The sequence below is a fragment of the Artibeus jamaicensis genome, unplaced genomic scaffold, assembly GCF_021234435.1.
Source record: "Artibeus jamaicensis isolate MK-2021 breed Jamaican fruit bat unplaced genomic scaffold, CSHL_Jam_final scaffold_537, whole genome shotgun sequence".
Classification (NCBI taxonomy): domain Eukaryota; kingdom Metazoa; phylum Chordata; class Mammalia; order Chiroptera; family Phyllostomidae; genus Artibeus; species Artibeus jamaicensis.
Window position 1 is genome coordinate 40435760 of NW_026522047.1, and position 19623 is coordinate 40455382.

Consider the following 19623-nt stretch of genomic DNA (forward strand, 5'->3'; position numbering starts at 1 on the left):
ACCCTTTATGAGTGGTTCGGGTCAGGCTTGAAGACACTGTGGCCCACCAGAACTGCGGTAGGTGACCCCATGTCTCAGCTCTGCCCTGGAGCCATGGGCTTGGGGTTCATCTTGTGGGAGGAGAGCAAAGCAGAGGATGCGCTCTGGCCTTGGTGTCTCCAGGCCAAGACACCTGTGCTCCTGTGGCCCCTCGGCTTCCCAGGGGCAGAGTGAGTGAGCAGAAGACTCAGGGAGCCCTATCTGCGTCTAGAGACCACCCACCTGGTGCCATTCAGATCCCAGGCCTCCTCAGGGAGGGGCTCTACCCCTCTGCCCTCCTCCAGGCCCAGCTCCACAGCTGTGGATGTTTGGCCCATCTGCGCTGGTCACTCCCATCTCCAGAGGGAAAAACTCAAGGACAGTTGGACACATTGGTCACAGGCCATACTTTCTATCACTAGTGGGAAGGAGATAGGCAGCCAGGCTGGAACAGAAGGGGCTTTGAGAAGGCCCAGGATTGCAGTGGGGCTCAGGCACAGGCCCCCAAGGTCATGTCCTGGGAGGCGATAGGGGCTGTCTTCCAGCACAAACACCCTGGGCTTACCCATATAAGCAGGGTGGCCCAGCCCCTCACAGTTCCCAGGATGTGGGCTGCACCTCTCTCTCGGCTGGTCCTCCTGCTTTGGGGCACCCTGCTGAGGGCTGGGACCCCCAGAGAAGAGGCTTTACCTGGGGATCCCCCTGCAGGCACCAGAGGTCTCATCTTCCACCAAGACCGGGACTGGCCAGGCCCTCAGGTCTGGCCTGCAAGCAGCCAGCAAGACTCCCTGTGCCTGGTGACGCTGGGTGGACATGGCAACGGCAGCAGTGCCCCGCTTCGGGTGGTGGGAGCCCTAAGGGGCTATGAGCAGGCCTTCCTGGAGGCCCTGCATCAGAGCCACTGGGGGCCCCGTGACCTGGCCACCTTTGGGGTCTGCACCCCCAGCCATGAGCACACTGCCTTGCCCCTTCTTCAGTTGCTTCAAGTGTGGCTGGGGGAGCCACATGGGCAGCAGCTGGTGGTCCTGCACCTGGAGGAAGGTATGTGGGGGCCCATGGCTGAAAGTGGGCAGGGCCCCCTGCTGTGGTCCCCAGTCATTGTTCTCCTTACATGAAGACTGTGCTCCCAAGTAAGATCCCAGGCCGCTCCCTGGCCTCCTAGGGAGGTTGAGGCCTATGGCCCTGTTCCCTTAGGCTGGGCACCCTGCAGCCTGGGAGGTGTGTGCCCTTGTCTTTGCCGTGTCTGGGGCTAGAAGTCCCCAGTAAATGCCCCACTCCCAGACCCCCCCCCTGCGGTGCCTGGGAAGGTTCCCACTCCAGGAAGGAGCCGGTGGGGGGTGGGGCCAGCAATCCCAAATGTCCAGGGAAGAAACACCCCTCCCACATAGCACGAAAGCCTGAAGTAGGAGAAGCCTGTGCCCAGGGGCCACTGACTTCAGATACACTGTGGGGCTGCCCAGGTGACACGTGAACCTCCAGCCAGGAGATCCCCAAAACCAGAGACCTCAAGATTTCAGGGATGATGGGCAGCAGCTCCACCCACACACCCACCTTGTCAGTCCTCCCACCTCTGCCCTGGCAAGGTCCTGCACCTGGTGTTCAGGGTGTCAAACCACCCCTACCAGTGGCCTGTGGCTCCCAGGTGGCATAGAGCCTCCCTGCAGAACAGGCTTGGGCAAGGGGTTTAGGCCTCAGGGCTCAGCTGTCCCCCTTTCCCTTTGTCTTGGTGACAGTGATGTGGGAGCCAACACCCTCGCTGAGGTTCCAGGAGCCTCCACCTGGAGAAAGCCCCCCAGAGCTGGCGCTGCTGGTGCTGTACCCCGGGCCTGGCCCAGAAGTCACTGTAACAGGGGCAGGGCTGCTGGGCACCCAGGTACTAGGATTGGGTGGGGCACTCCCTGAGCCCCAGGAGCGCTCACCCATTGCAGGAGAGGGAGGAGGGGGTTTTAACAGTCTGGCTCCAGGGAAAGGCTCCAGGTGTCCCTGCTAAAACCTGGAGAGGGTGGTAAGGGCAGTGGGCAGGGCAGGGGTGGCGTCGCATCCTACACCCCTGCCCAGCCAAGCTGAGCCCCTATTCCCTCAGAGTCTCTGCCTATCCCGGGACACCAGTTACCTGGCGCTGGCCGTGAACCATCCCGCGGGGGCTTGGCAGGGCAGGGGACTCATCCTAACCCTGCGTCACCGTGGAAACGGTAGGCCGGACCCAGAGGGAGTGGGCAGGGCCAGGTGCCCTGGGCCTCAGCCCCCGACTCAGCTCCGGCCCTTCCCTTCAGGTACCTTCCTGAGCACCACCCAGCTGCAGGCGCTGCTGTTCCGCACCGACCCCCGCTGCTTCACGAGGATGACCCCGGCCCTGCTCCTGTTGCCTCGGTCCGGACCTACGCCCATGCCCGTGCAGGGTCGTCAGGATACTGTGCCCTTCCCCTCACCCAGGTGCGTGCTGGCCCAGCCAAGGACGCGGGGTGGTGGGAACGGCTTAACCTCGAGCCCACACCCGGACCCCTCGCCTTTCAGTCCAACCCTGCAGCTTGAGGAGCCACCACCCAGCGCCGACCCCTTCCTGGAGACGCTCACACGCCTGGTACGCGCGCTGCGGGGTCCCCCAGCCCGGGCCTCGCTGCGGAGCCTGGCCCTAGACCCTGCGGCCCTGGCTGGCTTCCCGCAGGGCCTGGTCAACCTGTCGGACCCCGTGGCACTGGAGCGCCTGCTTGACGGCGAGGAGCCCCTGTTGCTGCTATCACCTGCCTCTGCCACCGCTGGCGTCCCCACATCGCTGCAGGGCCCTGTGTCCTCGCCCTGGGCAGCGGACCTCGCGCGCCGCGTGGCCTCGGAACTGCAGGCAGCTGCTGCTGAGCTGCGCGGCCTCCCAGGGCTGCCTTCCGCCGCCCCACCGCTGTTGGCGCGCCTGCTCGAGCTGTGCCCTGGGGACCCGGGGGACTCAGGCGGTCCCGGCGGCCCGCTGCGTGCGCTGCTACTGCTAAAGGCGCTGCAGGGCCTGCGCACAGAGTGGCGTGGGCGGGAGTGGAGCGGGCCAGCACGAGCACAGCGCAGCGCTGGGGCCCGGGCCGCAGACGGGACGTGCGCACTTCGAGAGCTGAGTGTGGACCTTCGTGCGGAGCGGTCCGTACTCATCCCGGAGACGTACCAGGCCAACAACTGCCAGGGCTCGTGCGGGTGGCCACAGTCCGACCGCAACCCGCACTACGGTAACCATGTGGTCCTGCTGCTCAAGATGCAGGCCCGTGGGGCTACCCTGGCACGCCCGCCCTGCTGCGTGCCCACAGCCTACACGGGCAAGCTGCTCATCACCCTATCGGAGGAGCGCATTAGCGCGCACCACGTGCCCAACATGGTGGCAACCGAGTGCGGCTGCCGATAACCCCGCGCCGCCGCGTCCCGAGTGGCGCCTCTATCCATATTTATTCGGACCCCAAGCATCACCCCAATAAAGACCACAAGCACATAGCTAGGGTGTCTGTGCGTGTTTGGTGGCAGGCGGAGACCTCCTTCCACCAGCCAATTCTCTGGCGCACAAGACTGGGTCGGCCCAGTTGCCACTGCCTGCCCCCTTCACTACCCCACCCCCATCTGAAGCTCCCACCCCCATCATTCAGGCCCCGGGGCGGTTCGTGGTGGAGGTGCAAAGAAGCAGGTGACATGGGGCTCGCAGCACTCACTTTATTTTGCTAGAACCAAGGGCTTCAGAGAAGAGGTCCCAGGATTCTGCTGCAGGACCCAGGCCCGGCTCAGTCCCGCCCCTTACCGGCGCGGTGCTTCTGGCGGCCCAGAGGCCAGTCCTCAGCGTCCGGGCGCCGCGGGGAGGTCCAGGCCCGACTTTTTCGGTGCTCAGGGTCTTCGGAGTCCCACACCCAGCGTCGATGGCCCCCTTCGTGTGTCTTCCAGCTTCGGGGCAGGGCTTCCCGGGCCTCCCTTGAGGCGCGTGACTTCTCTGGCTTTCGAGGTCTCTCCTTCCGCGGCCTCTCCTCCCTCTGAGGCCTCGCCTTCCGCGGCCTCTCCTTTCGTGGTCTTTCTTTCCACAGCCTCTCCTTGGGACCTCCGTGGGCGAGGTGTGCGCGCTCCTCCCCAGTGGCCTCCCCGGAGTCCCCTTCTCCCTTTCCTGCAGCTTCCATTCTCCTGGGAACCTCGGTCCTTTCTTCTGCCTCCACATGGGGTGCAGAGGGTCCCGATGAGGGGGCCGAGGCCACAGGCTTCAGCTGCAATGGGCAGAGTGAGGGGTGAGAGGATCAGCGCAGACCCACAGGCCCAGGCTCCTTTCTCTGGATGAGTGTTCAGCCGCCCACAGTCGTTGAAGGAAACGCTTACCGGGGGCGATGCTGGCTTCTTTGGTGGCAAGCTTGGCGGGACCCATGGCTCGGGGACAGGTGCAGGGGCGTCCGTCTCCCCAACCACGACGTCTTGGAGGGGACAGGAGGGGTGCGAATCAGCCTGGACGAGAGGCCGACCACGCAGTCCGCCCCAGCCCTCACTGCCAAAACTCCCTCTCCCCGGGGAAAGACAAAGGGAGTCAGCAATTCCGTCGGGTACTTGGAGGCTGGACTGGACCGCTCTGAACTCTTGGAAAGAGTTTGGGCTCCCCGCTGTTGCGGGTGCCCCTTCCCTCAAAATCATCTTCATTCCGCTTGTAAAAAGGACAGGTCATGTTTCTCCGCGGGCTGCAGGAGCGCCCTGGTGCACGAGGAAGACTCACCACAGAATGGCTGGGGGAGGGGGGCGGGGGGGGGCGGGGGGCCTGGGCAGGGACCGGGAGCCTGCAGCCTATCCTGGACCTGTAAGGGTGTAAGGAGCAGTGCACAGCAGGGGGAAGGGTATCTTCACTGGGGAGGCAGGGGCACCAAGGTCCATGGTGAGAGGACGGAAAGGGGGCACTAAAAGGCCATTCTGGAGAGAGGGGCGCAGGCCGGACCTTGGAGGTGCACGGTGGTACCTAAACAGGAGGTGCACAAGGCAGGGAGGAAGAGGAGGACGCCACACAAGATCCATGCTAGGGGTAAAGGAGTGTGCAAGGCGGGAGTGGGGAGTGACGTGGGCCTGTCCACGAGGGGGCGTGCAAGACCCCTGCCCTGGGGAGGTAGGCTCACCGCGACACAGCTGGAAGGCTGAGCCGAGCAGCGCCACCAGCGAGGCGAGCACCAGGCACTTGTTGAGCGTCAGGTCTCCCCATGGCAGCTCCTCACTTAGAGCCGGAGGAGGTGGCGGCGGCTTTGGGGACGCCGCAGCCTGCGCCTTCTTTCGCACTGGGCTCCTCGGGGCTTTGGGAGCAAGTGTGGGGGTGGGTGCAGCTCCAAGGAGTGGAGCTGCACCCTTAACTCTGCTCAGCCCCGCCTGGCTGTGCGGTCCTGGGCAGGGGAACTAAGTTTGGCAGCTTCACTGGGATACTGAGGATATTCTAGATAATTAGCTGAAACTTAGTAGCAGTAGCACCTTAGGTGGTGTTATGAATTAGCAGAGGCTCCCGGACCTTTTAGTTGTGCCTCTGACACCTGGACACCACTCAGCCAGAAGCCCACAGCACAACACCCTGTCTCTCCCTCCCACCCCCCACCCCCAGATCCAAGGACCCAGCCCAGGACCCACTCCCTGTGTCACTCCATGCCCACCCCCCACTTCACCCCTGCCTCCTGCAAACCGACTTGATCCTGCTTTCGGTCTCTCCTTGCTGAGTCCCGGGGCCACTTTGGCCACAGGCTCCTTTTCTGTCTTCTTGGGCCGGATATCCATTCCGCCTGCGGGGCTCCCCTCAGCCTCTGGCTCCTGAGAATTCTGTGGGGAGTCACCAGTCTTTCCTTCCTGTCTTTCCTCTGAGGGAGCCTGAGCCCTTCCCACCCTTCTTGGCCAGTGTACCCCTGACTCCAGGGAGGTCTTGGGCTGAAACTCAAGGGCCCCGGCTACTCACATGGGGCCAGCTGCTGGAGTCAGCCAGCCTGGGCGGCACTGTTAAATGGGAACAGAGGAAGACTCAGGTCATGGGGATCCCCAGGCTAATCCCACCCTCCTCTGGGCTCTGCTAGGCAAGGGGCAGGTGGTGGCTCCCACTTCACAGACTGGAAAGCAGACAGGCTCAGAAGCAGCCTCACCCAAAGGCACACTGGCACTTCCCCGGGAGGCTGGGATTGGAACCCGGACCTGTGTGGGTCAGCCCCTTTTGGGGGATGCTCCCTACAGACACCTGAGGAACCAATGGGCCAGAGGTGGGAAACAGGAGCACTGTTTAAGCCAGTGTCAGAGTCCAAGTCCTGGTCTCCGCAGGTGAGCTCCCTGGGTCACTCGGAGAATGGGGGCTTGGGCTTCGTCCTGCCAGCACGACCCCCAGGGTGTCTCGGGTATCTCAGCCTGTTCCCCCAGGGCCTGCCTGGGCAGGGATCAGCCGGTGCAGGGAGGTCCTCACCCGCCTGGCCACTGCCCAGGCCTCCATCTGGCTCCTCCAAGGCCACGGTTGTCATGGAGATGTCTGAGAAGCAGCAGGTCCAGACTGGAGCTGTGGGGGCAGGGAGAGTGGGGAAGAAACATCTTGTGCTTACTGAGCCCCCGCTGTGGGCCTGGGCCTGACCTGGGGGGCAGGGCTCCGGAGTACAAGTGTTATCCAGCCTCTGCCTGCCCCCAGCCCTTGAGCCCCCTTCACATGGAGAATTCAGATTCACTCAGGGCACGTCCTAGGCACCCTCCCTGAGCCCCCCAGGCCTGCCTTGGACCCCTCCCCATCACCCGGCATCCCTGAGCACACAGCAGAGGCTGTTGTGGCCCAGAAAGGGCTGGGACTCACCCAAAGTCACAAAGAGATGACCAGGCACCCACACCAGAACCCTGGGCCCCAGGGTTGGCTTGTGTTCTCTGAGACCAGGGCCTATTTTTATCCATTGCCCAAGGCCCATGGGACAGACCAGTATGAGGCCCATCACCTTTTCAGACCTTCGTGCCGATGAGTTCCCCCTCTAGACCACCCTCACCTGCCGTACCTGCCACCCAGTTCCCCCTTGGCCCCCTAAATCTAGGACCTCAAGTTCCAGCAGCCAGGACCAGCCTCACTTTGGTCACAACAGGCAGGGAAAGGGTGAGGAGGCCCTGGGGGCCTGCCTCTCCACCCCAACACTGGAGTCCCTGTCTCTTCTCACTGCCTCTGCTCCCACAGGACAGGGAGAAACTGAGGCTGGGGACAGAGGTATTGGCCAGAGGGGGTGCAGAGCTCGAGGTCCAACCCAAGTCTGCTGGCTTCCTGAAGCCCTGGTTTTGGGGGTCCCCTGTGCCTCTACCTGCCTGTGTTAATGTGTCCCACCCCTGGGCAGAAAAGTGACCCTTCTCAGAGGCTGGAGCAAGGCAGTTGGGGAGCCCAGTGGGCTGGGGTGTGCACCTCTAGGTGTATAGGGGACAGCCACAAAAGTTGGGGACCCCCGTGGACTTCAGAGACACCCTCCCCAGGCCCCTGGAAACCCTCATCTCTGAATAGGCCTCCCCCTTCCCCACTTACTCCACAGCCGCCACGCTGGGCCTGGTGGACTGCATGTAGGGCAGCCCCAGGAAAGACAGCAACAGGTGGCCAGAGGCGTGGGATGGGCCAATCAGCTGTGTGGCCAGAGCAGGAGGGGTGGGAAGGCAGGGCACAGTTGGGCCTTTCCCCACCTCCTTGCAGGAGGGCGAGGCATTGGCCGGAGAGTGACCCACCCCACTTTTGCGTACAGTCACTGTCAGGTTGGCCATGTTGACTCTGGGAATGTAGCTTCTTATCTCTGAGCATCAGGAAAAGGGGTTCTAGGGGAGAGAGCGCCACGAAGGGGTTCCCCTCACCTTCTCTCCTGGATTCTGTCAGCAAGCCTTTATGAAGTACCAACAGTGCGCCACCCCATAGGTGGCGTAACCTGCAGAGCCCAGGGACATCAGGGAGGGCTTCTTGGAGGCTGGCTCTGCCGCCGGCTGGCCTGGGCAAGGCAGCAGCTCAGAAGCCTGTTCCCTCATGTGGAAAGTGGGGCTGCTTACTCCAGGGGGGCAGTGAGGGCAAATGGATGACTCCATATTAAATAACCACTGGACAACTGTAGGCTGCACCGTGCCACCCAGTTGCCGGTGCACAAACCTTAGCTTCATCCATCATCACACGTGCTGCACCCCGCCTAGCCCAGCCATGTGGGAAGTTGTTTCGCCATTTTTTTAAAAGTAACAGCTTTATTGAGATAGAATTCACATACTATACAGTTTACTCTTTGAAAGTGTATAATTCAATGGTGTTCAGTACATCTGTACAGCTCTGCCGCCATCACCTCTATTTACAATAATTCCAGAACATCCATCACCCCAGAAAGAAACCCTGTCCCCATAAGCAGTAGCTCTACAAAGCCCCATCTCCCCCAGTCCTGGCAACCACTAATCCACTTCCTGCCACTTCCTGTGCCTGTTCTGGACATTTCGCATGCGTGGAACCACACACCATGTGGCCTTTTGTGTCTGGCTATACACACATATAAAGTATAAGCACAGATATTAAAAATATATACAGAATTAAGGAAATAGTAAAGAGATTATTGGCCAGCACTAGCTTGGAGGAAATGACAATGAGGCATATTTTCAAAAAGGTATTTGAAAATTATCCTGCATATGATTTGACTGAAAGTAAAGGTTTCATAAAGCAACTATTACAGTGCTAATTTCATGGAAGTGTCACAGATGACTTGTTCCATGAGTTTAAAGATCTAATTCATGGCCCCGAATGGCATGGCTCAGGTGGTTGAGTGTCATCCCACAGAGCAAAAGGTCAGTGGTTCAATTCCCAGACAGGGCACATGCCTGGGTCGTGGGCTGGTGTCCAGTTTGTGCGTATGCAAGAGGGGACTGATGGATGTTTCTCTCACACATTGATGTTTCTCCCTCCCTTCCTCTCTCTCTAAAAATAAATAAATAAATAAAATCTTTAAAAAAAACCAAAGATCTGATTTATATCATTATACCAGCAGAGAATGTATTTCCTTTTCTAAATCCTTACAAACATTGTGCTGGTAGAATTTACTGCTGACTTTTTCATCTTGAGTGTTACCTAAATTTAGGTTTGCCATTTTACTTTTTAATCCTCACAGGAGGACACGCTTAGAGAAGAAGGGAGGGAGAGAGAGAAACATCGATATGAGAGAGAAACACCAAACCCACAACTTAGGCATGTGCCCCGACTGGGAATCGAACCCGAGACCTTTCGGTTTACAAGATGATGCTCCAACCAACTGAGCCACATTGGCCAGGGCTTGAGTTTGTGATTTTAAATTCCATTTCTATGTAGTTTTCCATTACAAATTTTGCACCGTGGTAATTGTTCCTTGCTTTTATGGTTGTACTTTGTGCATTCTTCATTTTCCTAATGATCATAGATTCTTGAACTGTTGTAGTTTTTAGTGCAGTTAAAATTAGCTTAAGACCTACTTTTAATCAAGTAGAACAGAAACTATTGTAGCTGGCATTTATACATGAAGAGACTAATGCCGTATGTAGTATATGAAATATTTGGAATACACATCCATTGGGTTAAACACTCAGGGGCAGTGTGTTCATATTAAGAATATACAAGCTGCTCGGGCTGGTATGGCTCAGTGGATTGAGCACCGACCTACAAATCAATAGGTCACTGGTTTGATTCCCAGTCAGGCCACATGACAGTGTTGCAGGCCTGGTCCCTGGTTAGGGGCATGGGAGAAGCAACTGGTTGGTGCCTCTCCCTCTCTTTCTCCCTCCCTTCCCAGCTCTCTAAAAATAAATAAAATAAAGTATATACCAGCAGTTGGCTCTGGCTGGGTAGCTCAGTTGGTTAGAGCATCATCCAACACACCATGTATGCAGCGTATACACAGGAAGCAACCAATCAATGTTTCTCTCCCTCTCTTTCTTCCTCCCGTCCCCTCTCTCTAAAAGCAAATAAATAAAATCTTAAAAACACAAAGACTCTATAGAAATGGCCCTGTCCAGGTAGCTCCATTTGTTAGAGCATCACCTGATACATAGAGGTTGCGGGCTCCATCCCTGGTCAGGGCACATACGAGAAGCAAGGAATGAATGCATGAGTACAAGGAACACCCAGTGGATGTTTCTCGCTCTCCCCTAAGTGAAAAAAGAAATTAAAACTCTACAGAAACAAAGATAGGTGAGAAGGAAGGCACGGGCCCGTGGGGCACAAAACAGGTGGCAGCAGAGCACCTACGTCAGCCTCAGCCTACGGGTCTTCGCTTTTCTCTATAATGAAACTTCTGTAAGAGCATTTGAAATATAGCAATGAGAAGTGTTGGAAAATGTATCGAGGATCATAAAAAATAGCACTTGAATTGAGGGGAGGAAAAACAGCCACCGGTTTGAAATAGGCCCTGCTAATTCTGGCGCCTGTCCTCTAGCCTGCGGCGTGTGACTGTTTGCATGCGCCAAGCTGTGGCAATGACACGGACACCTTATCACCTGCTGCAGATGTGTATGTGGATTGGTGGCCAAATCCTGGCAGTTTGAAGCCTCCCTTGGCTCCGCTTCTCTCCAGTCTGTCTGATGAACATTAAAACTAGTCAGTTCTGGCCCTGACTAGTGTGGCTCGATTGGTTGGGCGTCATCCCACCAAGTGAAAGGGCACATGCGTGGCTGGTGGGCTCGTCCTGGGTCCGGGGCACGCAGGAGAGGCAACCAATCGATGTTTCCCTCTCACATCGATGTTTCTCTTCCTCTTCTTCTACCTCCCTTCCCCTCTCTCTAAAAATAAATAAATAAGCAAAAACTTGAAACTAGTCATATCTGTTTACTTCCCCTTTTTCCTTACTGTTTACTCAAGAGTATTTGTTCCTGAGAATAAGGTCAGGAGAGGAGGCAAAGCTTGAAAATAACAATAAATATGGTAAAAGTTGATCTAATTAATCCATTTTTATTTTAACTTTTTAGCATTTTATTATGAAATTTTCACGCATACAGAAAGATGGAGGGAGTTTATGGACAAGGCTCGCATACCCACCACTCAGCTGCTGCAGGCGATGCTCTGCTTCATTCTCTCTGCGCTGTCCCCCGTCTGCCCATGGCCTCATCGGCCCATCTCACTGTTAAAGTTACCCGTCGAAGTCAGTTGCAGGCATGGAAACACTTCGGCATGCACATCGTGTGCTGGATATCAGTCAGAACATGTGTGTGGCTTTTGTGTTTATGTGAAATTTATTTTTCGTGTGAAGTTTACATTGAACGAAGGATAAAGTCTTACTTAGCTGCACTGTCGGGTGGGTTTTGTCAAATGCACACACCAAATGTCACCCATCCAGGGACACACTTCTATCACCCCATGTATGAATGTCCTGTGGCTGCTGTAAGAAATCACCATGAATTTAGTGGCTTATAACAGCCATTTATCATTTTGAAGTCCCGGGGCCACAAATTCCACACGGGGGCCTTGTGGGCTAATCCACTTGTGGGCAGGGCTGGTCCTCTCAGAGGCTCCAAGGGAGAATGAGAACCATTTCCTATTTTTTTCCAGCTTCTCTCGACACCACATCCCTGGCTCGTGGCCCCTCCCTTCATCTTCACAACCAACAGCACTGCCTCCTCCGTCTCTGACTCAGAAGCCCCTGCCACTCTCTTATGAGGACCTTTGATGACACAGGGCCCCTGGTAATCCAGGGTCATCCCCATCTCAGGAGCCATGACTTAATCCCACCTGCAATGTCCCTCTGCCACATGAGGTGACACATCCACAGGTCCCACAAATTAGGGGTAGATATCTTTGGGGGCTATTATTCCGTTTACTACAGTCTGGGAACCATTTTCTAAAGTCACGGTGAGATCCCTGGCCTCCTCTACCCACCCACAAATCCAGAGGCCTAACTTTGCCACACTGATATCAGCTGGACCCCAGGCATGGACCCTCCATCCTTGACATGCCCTTCTCAGGCCCTCTGCTGTCACTTCCTAACAGCTCAGTTCTCACCACCTCCAAGAAGCCATCCCTGATTACAGACTTTCCTCTCCTAGCAGAGAACATCCCCCACGGGTAGTCTGATTTTTCTCAGTAGCCAGCAAGGTTAGCCAGGGCCAGGCACCTGTGCTGACCTTGACCCTTTATTCACCCTCATCGGCTGAGCGTGGTTCCCCCTCTCACAGACAGAAGAAAGAGAAAGTGACATTTGGGTGGGGACACTGGGTCATGTCTGAGGACATTTGTGACTGTCACAAGGGGGTGGGCTGCTGCCATTGAGTGGGTGGGGCCAGGGATGCCCAGGATGTCTTCACAGAGAGTGATTTGGACCCGCTGCGGATAGTGGGAATTCATTTCTGCCTCAACAACTAAGTGCTGCGTGTTCAATGACCAAGATCCAACAGCAGGCAAGTCTTTCAGAGCTGAACAAAAATCTGGAAGGAGAGTCCGGTCTGGCTTCAGTGTTTACCATCTTAGGGGTGACAGGTACCTCAGTCTCCTCACCACTGCCACACAGGGAACAAAGCAGACAACCTAGCTCACCCTTCACCCTGGTCAGTCCCTCCTCCCTGACAGCAGGCAGAGGGAGCTGTCCCAGAACCAGAGCCCACTGTCCCCACAAGGGTGACATGACACTGCTCCTCGCCTCTCTGCCCAGGCTGGGAGCCCTCAGTCACCCCGAACCCCTGCAGTGACTTTCCCCAACCTGCCCTCCCCTGACCCCACGCAAGCCCCCTTTCCCTTCCACCTTTGCTTTTTGGTAACCTGCTTTTTTTTTTTTTTTTTTTAACCAAGAGGCTACATTTTCCTCCTCTCCACCCAAAATGATTGCAAATTAAAGCTTACTTTGGCCAGAAACAGCACGTGGCCTGCTAATGAAAAAACCACCCTCCCCACTCCAACTCTTGAGTCTTGGGTTCTGAGGTTTCTGCTGGTTCCCAGAGAACTGAAGAGGCCTTGGTTTTGCCTACATTTCATCCCCCCAGGTTCTGGCCTGGAAGATGAAGCAATCTGGGAGACACCCCACGGACCAGTCCTAGGGGGGCTCTAAGGATGCAGTCTCAAGCCCACTGTGCTGGGGGTCAGCTGTGATCTCTGTCACTTTCTGGCCTCAGTCATGGGGTGTAAACACAGTGTGACCCAGTGACCGCTGCCCAGCCATTGGCAGGTCCGCATTCTGGACTCTTGGCCCAGAATCGCCTGTCTGCGTAAGACATTAGAGAATTACAAGAGGAAGAAGAAAACAGATTTCAAAACCCTGAGGCTCTTCCAGCTTCAACAAAACAAGGCCTAAATAATAACAATGATATTAACCCTACAAATAAGTGCAACCCTGGCTGGTGCGGCTCAGTGGGCTGAGCACTAGCCTGTGAACTGGAGAGGTCACCGGCTTAACCCTTCAGTCAGGGCACATGCCTGGGTTGTGGGCCAGGTACCCTGCTGGGGTTGTGGGAGAGGAAACCAACTGAAGTTTCTCTTGCACATCAGTGTCTTTCTCCTTTTCTTTCTCTCTATAAAAATAAATAAAATCTAAAAAAAAAACAACAAGGATACTTAAGAAGTGCTCTAGGGTGTTGGGAGTGAGCCCTTCCAATAAAAATGTGTGCCTCCGTAGAAAAGTTGAAAACAGTTATAAAGTTAACTGAAAATCATTTGCTGTATGCTTTCCCTATAAGCTCTGATCCTAGGCAATGTCGCCAGTGAAATGTTCTTTCCTTGGGAAAATTCTTTGGTTGGCCCAACCTTTATAATTGTTACAGTTTTTTAATAATGTATATTACTGTAAATAAGACACTTATTACTTATAATATCGAAAAGTAATATATACTGCATCCCATATAGGAATTCAGAGATCCACAGGGACTAGACACATACTTTGCAGAGCAAATTTCTTTAAAAAGAAAGATTTTATTTATTTCTAGAGAGAGGGGAAGGGAGGGAGAAAGAGAGGGAAAAAGAGGGAGAGAAACATCAGTGTATGGTTGCCTCTCATGCAACCCCCACTGGGGACCCAGCCTGCAACCCAGGCACTGGGAATCAAACTGGCAACCCTCAGGTTCACAGGCTGACAATCTACTGAGCCACACCAGCCAAGTCTTTTGCAGAATAAATTTCTATCAGCTTTGGCCCTGGCCAGGTAACTGAGCTGTTTAGAGCGTTGACCCAAGTGCACCAAGATTGCAAGTTCCAGCCCTCAGGGCACGTGTAAGAAGCAACCAATGAAACCATAGGCAGGTGGAACAAATCGATGTTTTTTTCCCCTCTCTCCCCCCTCCCCTTTCTCTTTCAAAATCAATAAGAAAAATAAATAAAAGATTTCTATCCGTTTTGTAATCGTTCAAGGTTCCTCTGGGGAGAGTTTGTTTCTAACCCAAATAGACACAGAAGAGTGGGAATAAAAAAGATTAAAATGACTGGCAGAGATCGTTTCTTAAAAAGAAAAGAAACAAAGTGGAGTTGCTTCAATCCCATGTAACTTTTTGAGTTTCTATTTGTGCCTACAACATAAAACCATGAAACACAAGACTTACAAGGAATGGTATTTTTGCGTGGTAAATGCAAAGTTTAGTTATGTGAAATGTGTTTCTGAATTTAACCACAGGAGTAGTATCTTTGCTTGAGGAAAATTTTAGTTCACACAGGAAATATTTAAGTTTATCTGCAAAGACTAATATTTTTAAGTCCAAATTTTAGACACTATTTTACGGAATTTGAATATTATTAGCATTGAAAATTCTCTAATGGTAAGTTGTTTTAAAACGTGAAAAGGCTGAATCCAGAAAGCCATCATTATGACCCATTATTAGATTATTACTAAAAATAATTTTGTCCTGTTGGGGGTAGCGGCATTGGGAACACTTCCCCCAAAACCCAGAGACTTTGTCGCTCTCAAATGTCGGGGAGGGGATGCCGCTAGGGAAAGGAACACTAGCGACGGCGATGGCGACCACAGCGGGGGCTGGGCCACCCCGGAAACCCCAACAAACAGACCCCCGCCCCCGCCACGAAGCGACTCGCACAGCCCCGCCCCCAGCGGGGCGGTGTGCGAGCGTGCGCGTGCCGCGTTCTAGGCGCCGAGGCGGCCCCGCTTCTTCCGCGCTTCCGCAGAGGGACGCCAGAGTGAGGGGGCGGTACCCTAAGCCTTTAGCCCAATCCTTCGCCAATCAGACGCCGAGAGGGGCGTGCGTGTCCAGTTCCTCGGTGGCCCCGCCCCTCTCACGGCCGCGTTCCGGCGGCGTAGGGGGCGTGGCGCGCTTGCGGTGCCTATAAAAGCCGGTGGCGACGAAGACGCCATTTTGCGAACGGCGAGCAGCGGCGGCGGCCCGGTGAGGCGCAGCGGAGGTTTTCCTGGTTTCGGACCCCAGCGGCCGGATGGTGAAATCCTCCCTGCAGCGGATCCTCAACAGCCACTGCTTCGCCAGAGAGAAGGAGGGAAATAAACCTAGCGCCACCATCCACGCTACACGCACCATGCCGCTCCTCAGCCTGCACAGCCGCGGTGGACGCAGCAGTGAGAGGTGAGCGGGGCCCCGCCCCTACCCGAAGCTTCCAGAAGCACCGCGGCGCAGCGCCACGGAAGTCCTGGGAGCGCGAGATCCGCCCCTTTGTCGAGGCCACAATCGCGCGGGGGGCGGGTTCTCTGTGGGGTGGGGGCGGAGTGGGCAGCGGGACCAGTCTGGGGTTTCGGGTCTGGCAGGATATCGGGGGACGCAGGGCACCTGGTTGGATTTGGGAGACAGCGGGGATTTGGGTTAGGGTTCGGAGGAGGGCCGAGTGATCGCGGGGAAGATTTGGGAGGTGGGTTGGCCGGAGGCCGAGTTGGGCCTGGGAGACCCATGATTCTGCACTTTGCGGGTGCGGCCCATTAACGTTGATCGCTAGGACCGTAGCGCCCACTGTAGGAAAGTTCAGTCAAGCGGGGTTCTCCTCTCAGCCCCCCGTTGCGGCCTCCCTCGTGACCCCCCATTTTTGGCCCCAGAGTGCGTCAGTCTGGGTATGCCAGGCCCCCGAGGACCGAAGGAGCGTGGCTGCGCCACGTATACAGCTTCAAGGGCTTTTTTCTGTGTGGCTGCTGATCTGTGCCTCGCGTGTCTATGACACCTTCTCTTCTTGCTGCTCTCTCCTCTTAAGGAAGTTTTGGTTAAACGTGGTCGTGTCCGCTTCCGGGGCGTGGGGGTCCGATATGGAGCGTGCTAGTTGTAGTTGGCGAGATCTTAGATGCCCCCCCCTGCGCGTACACACACACACACCCCACCCCCATCCTTCGGGTTTTCCTTAGCCTCATGGGAAGGGATCCTTAGCCGCAGTGCATATGAGCTGGGCCTTGGGGGTGCCCCATATGAGAGCCCTGCAAAATGGAGGCGACTTTGGGACTTGTTTACACTGCGCAGCAAATGGCTGCTGGCGCCCCGGCTGCGCGATTGTGAAAATTTCCCCCGGGGCGCAGGGCAGCTTTGCTGAGATGACGCAATCAGAGTCCTGCGGGCGGGAGGGGCGCCTTTCAGGGCCTCGCCCCACAGCGCACCCTGCCCAGTGGGGGCCGACAACAGAAGGTTGCTGGCTTCTTAACGCAGTATAATTTCCGATCTTTGCTACAGACTGCAAAATGGAAAGGGGGAAGCTGAAGTGGTCTGAGTTAGAAGTGGGAAATAAAACTTGACAGGAGGTAGGATTAAGTTGGTGAGACTTCGTTTGGTTTAAGGTAGATAAAGGGCAAAAGACTAAGTGGAATATTGGGCTGGTTAATGAAGTGCTGCCCACAAAGGCCCATCTAAGTAATCCCTTGTTTCTGATTGTCTGGGGTGGGGGTGGTTAGAGCTGTTAAGCAGCTCTAGCAGTCAGTTCTTGATTTTGACCCCTTGACCAGTGTAAGCATCAGATTCAGGGTGGGGAGAGCAGGGTTCCAGATGGGTACCACTCTCTCGCTTGGACTTATGGGATGCCTTGTCCTTCATGTTGGTGTGGCTGGAGCTTGGGGCCCTGTCAGTAAAAACCAGTGCCCCTAACCAACTTGTTTTCTTCCAGTTCCAGGGTCTCTCTCAACTGCTGTAGTAACCTGGGTCCAGGGCCTCAGTGGTGCTCCTGATGTCCCTCACCCACCCCTGAAGATCCCAGGTGGGCGAGGGAATAGTCAGAGGGATCACAATCTTTCAGCTAATTTATTTTACTCTGTAAGTATCTGGGTTATAAGGCTCCCTGGACTGGGTAAGGAGGGGGGTGGGGGTCAGGGGCTGTCCTGACCTGCTGGCTAGAACTGTAGCATCTGCTTCTCAGCAGTGGAGATTTCTTATACCCTGCTGTGTACCAGAAATTTTATCTGTGATTTTACTGAATTTTCATAATTCGAGGGTCGGGGAACATGTAAATACAAGCTGTAGCCAAAGCTCTTACTGTACCATGAGCCACAAGTAGTTCTTGGCAAACTCCCATTTTCTTCCCAGCCTAGGGCAGCTTCCCCTCAGAGGCCCTGCATGCAGATGACATCACTGCAGGGGGCCTGGTGACTGGCTCATTGGTGCTTTCCTGGGTTTTCCAAATTGTGGTGTGGAGGAGGAATATCACCAGCCTATGAGAGTTGGTTTCTAAGGTGCGGACTTGGCACTCTTCTTGCACAGGATAATAGGCTGAATGTAACAGAGGAACTAACGTCTAATAACAAGACGAAAATTCTCAACGTCCAGACCAGGCTCACAGATGCCAAACACATTAACTGGAGAGCAGTGTTGAGCAGCAGCTGCCTCTACATTGAGATCCCAGGCGGTGCTCTGCCAGAGGGGAGCAAAGACAGGTGAGGGCTGGCCATCATTTGGGGGGTGAGGGTTCCCCTTTTGGGCAGTGGACTAGCAGTTCTCAGGAAATTCCTCCCCAGGGTACACTGGGCCATGTCTGGGGACATCTGTGGTTGTCACACGAGGGTACTTCTGGCATTGAGGGAATGGGGTCAGGGATGCTGCTCAAACTCTCCCAGTGCTCAGGATGACCCCCTGGCTCCCAGAGAATGACCCAGCCCCAGTGTCCCTAGGTCTAGAACTGGAAGAGTGGTGGACCCATAAATCAGGCTCCTGAGAAAAGTGAGAAGCCTGGGCTGGGCCTTCAGAAGAAGTGCAAGAGGGTGGGCAGATCTGATGGTTGGATATACTTCAGCTTTGCAGTTGTTCTTGAGTTTGCTGAGGAGCAGCTGCATGTTGACCATGTCTTCATTTGCTTCCACAAGAACCGTGATGACAGAGGTGGGTGACCCATTGTCAGCTGCTTGTGCAGGGATGTGGGGTGAGAGTACCCACTCCTCTGGCCCTAGGGTGAAGCTCTGTGGCCCAAGGTCCTGTTGTCAAATCTTGGTGTCTGGACATCCTGTTAATAGGACCCCGCCACACCCTCCCTGCTGGTCATCCTCAGTCTTTCCTGCCCCCCCCCCCCATTACTGCTGCAGCCTCTTGCAGGCCAGCAGGCTCAGATGCCTTTCCCCCACAGCCGCTCTGCTCCGAACCTTCAGCTTTATGGGCTTTGAGATTGTGAGACCGGGGCATCCCCTTGTCCCCAAGAGACCCGACGCTTGCTTCATGGCATATACGTTTGAGAGAGAGTCTTCTGATGAGGATGAGTAGCAGCTGTGCCGCCTGCACCCTTCACCGCCACTGACATCATCACAGACCATGGCTCCCTTTTTGTGTCTCGCTTTGTGCGAGTGGTGTGACCAACTGCTGTGCCTGGTGCAAATGCCAGGCTTATTCCTTCCTCTGGGTTTGTCCGCATGTTGTAATTGTGCAAATAAACGCTCACTCTAAATTAGCAGTATACTTCTTGAAGTTTAATATTGTGTTTGTGATACTGAAGTATTTGCTTTAATTCTAAATAAAAATTTATATTTTACTTTTTTATCGCTGGGTTAAGGTGATACAGATTATCCTTGTACTTCGAGCAGGAGTTTCTTATTTGAAGTTTTGGAAACAGTTTTAGGTCTTAACTTGGAGAGATAGGTATTAATCCACCCTTCTATTGCTTTCAAAAATCGAATAAAAGTGATTACATCTATTCCTGTGTGAGCTCAGTGGTGTTAACTTGGCTTGGAGGCTGGCAGCTGGCTGTACCTTGGGGCTGAAGTGGGCTGGGCTGGTTTGCAGGTAAGTGGGCTGGGCTGTGCTGCGTGACCTCTCACAGGAAAAACATTCCTGGAATGAGACTGGACTTCGTCTCTTCCGGCCATAGCCAGGTTCTGTGGGGTATGCTCCGTGGCTCAGACCCATGGCTGTGAGGGTTCAGAATCCTGGGGCTCTACCCTGCTACCTCTCGGTCATCTTAACTGCTGTTGGCACAGATCAGAGGCAGCTCTGGGTGGCAGCCTGCCTTACCTCACCCACACCTTGGATTTCTGGACCCCCTTCCCTGGATGGCCAAGGCTGGAGGCTGGCTGGCTTCCCCACCCTGAATGGCCTCACCCTTGCTGGAAACAGGCCCAGTGGAAAAGTGCAGACCCTGTGCACCTCAGTTCTTTGGGTTCAGGTCTCGCAATGCTGAGATAATGAGCGCTTGTGGGGGAGACTGGTCTTGCAGTTGGGGGCAGGGGTGAACCGGGAGGCTGGCCACAAGATGGTCCTGACTGCAGCGCCACCTGCTGGCTGCTTCTGGGAGCACCCTCCCCAAGATTGACATCCTGGACTTGGCTGGGAAATAGGATGCAAAGG

The 19623-nt window shown here is 55.2% G+C and overlaps 3 protein-coding genes across 4 annotated transcripts; 2 read left to right on the forward strand and 1 right to left on the reverse strand.

The window, feature by feature from the left end:
• Window positions 1-26: 26 nt before the first annotated feature.
• On the forward strand, window positions 27-3465 carry AMH (anti-Mullerian hormone). The gene is made up of 5 exons (XM_037137900.2): window positions 27-1059; window positions 1752-1891; window positions 2102-2210; window positions 2292-2451; window positions 2533-3465. The coding sequence occupies exons 1-5, from the start codon at window positions 531-533 to the stop codon at window positions 3395-3397; spliced, it is 1803 nt and encodes a 600-aa protein (XP_036993795.2). The 5' UTR covers window positions 27-530; the 3' UTR covers window positions 3398-3465.
• Window positions 3466-3699: 234 nt separating this feature from the next.
• Window positions 3700-11086, reverse strand: JSRP1 (junctional sarcoplasmic reticulum protein 1). Of its 2 annotated transcripts, none has more exons than XM_053658598.1 (7): window positions 10994-11086; window positions 6425-6514; window positions 5933-5970; window positions 5670-5799; window positions 5118-5288; window positions 4342-4433; window positions 3700-4232 (listed from the first exon to the last, which is right to left on the reverse strand). In XM_053658598.1, the coding sequence occupies exons 1-7, from the start codon at window positions 11061-11063 to the stop codon at window positions 3765-3767; spliced, it is 1059 nt and encodes a 352-aa protein (XP_053514573.1). In that variant the 5' UTR covers window positions 11064-11086; the 3' UTR covers window positions 3700-3764. The 2 variants fall into 2 exon arrangements, with proteins under 2 accessions (XP_053514573.1, XP_053514574.1); XM_053658599.1 differs by lacking the exon at window positions 10994-11086 and adding an exon at window positions 7502-7550.
• Window positions 11087-15230: 4144 nt separating this feature from the next.
• OAZ1 (ornithine decarboxylase antizyme 1) lies at window positions 15231-18973 on the forward strand. The gene is given in 6 exon segments (XM_037137780.2): window positions 15231-15459; window positions 16967-17024; window positions 17026-17112; window positions 17557-17729; window positions 18086-18171; window positions 18413-18973. Coding segments are annotated over 6 exon segments (684 nt in total). The 5' UTR covers window positions 15231-15313; the 3' UTR covers window positions 18547-18973.
• The last annotated feature ends 650 nt before the right edge of the window (window positions 18974-19623 follow it).

Excerpts from the sequence above, each read along its gene's own strand:
- JSRP1 (XM_053658598.1), bottom strand. The coding sequence starts at position 11,063 with ATGAGGCCATGGGCAGACGGGGGACAGCGCAGAGAGAATGAAGCAGAG. Across the intron at positions 5,800-5,932 it reads ACTCCAGCAGCTGGCCCCAT|AATTCTCAGGAGCCAGAGGC; the intron begins GTGAGTAGCCGG and ends GACTCCCCACAG. Across the intron at positions 4,434-5,117 it reads AGCCTTCCAGCTGTGTCGCG|ACGTCGTGGTTGGGGAGACG; the intron begins GTGAGCCTACCT and ends GTCCCCTCCAAG.
- AMH (XM_037137900.2), top strand. The coding sequence starts at position 531 with ATGTCCTGGGAGGCGATAGGGGCTGTCTTCCAGCACAAACACCCTGGG. Across the intron at positions 1,060-1,751 it reads GGTCCTGCACCTGGAGGAAG|TGATGTGGGAGCCAACACCC; the intron begins GTATGTGGGGGC and ends TCTTGGTGACAG. Across the intron at positions 2,211-2,291 it reads CCTGCGTCACCGTGGAAACG|GTACCTTCCTGAGCACCACC; the intron begins GTAGGCCGGACC and ends CCTTCCCTTCAG.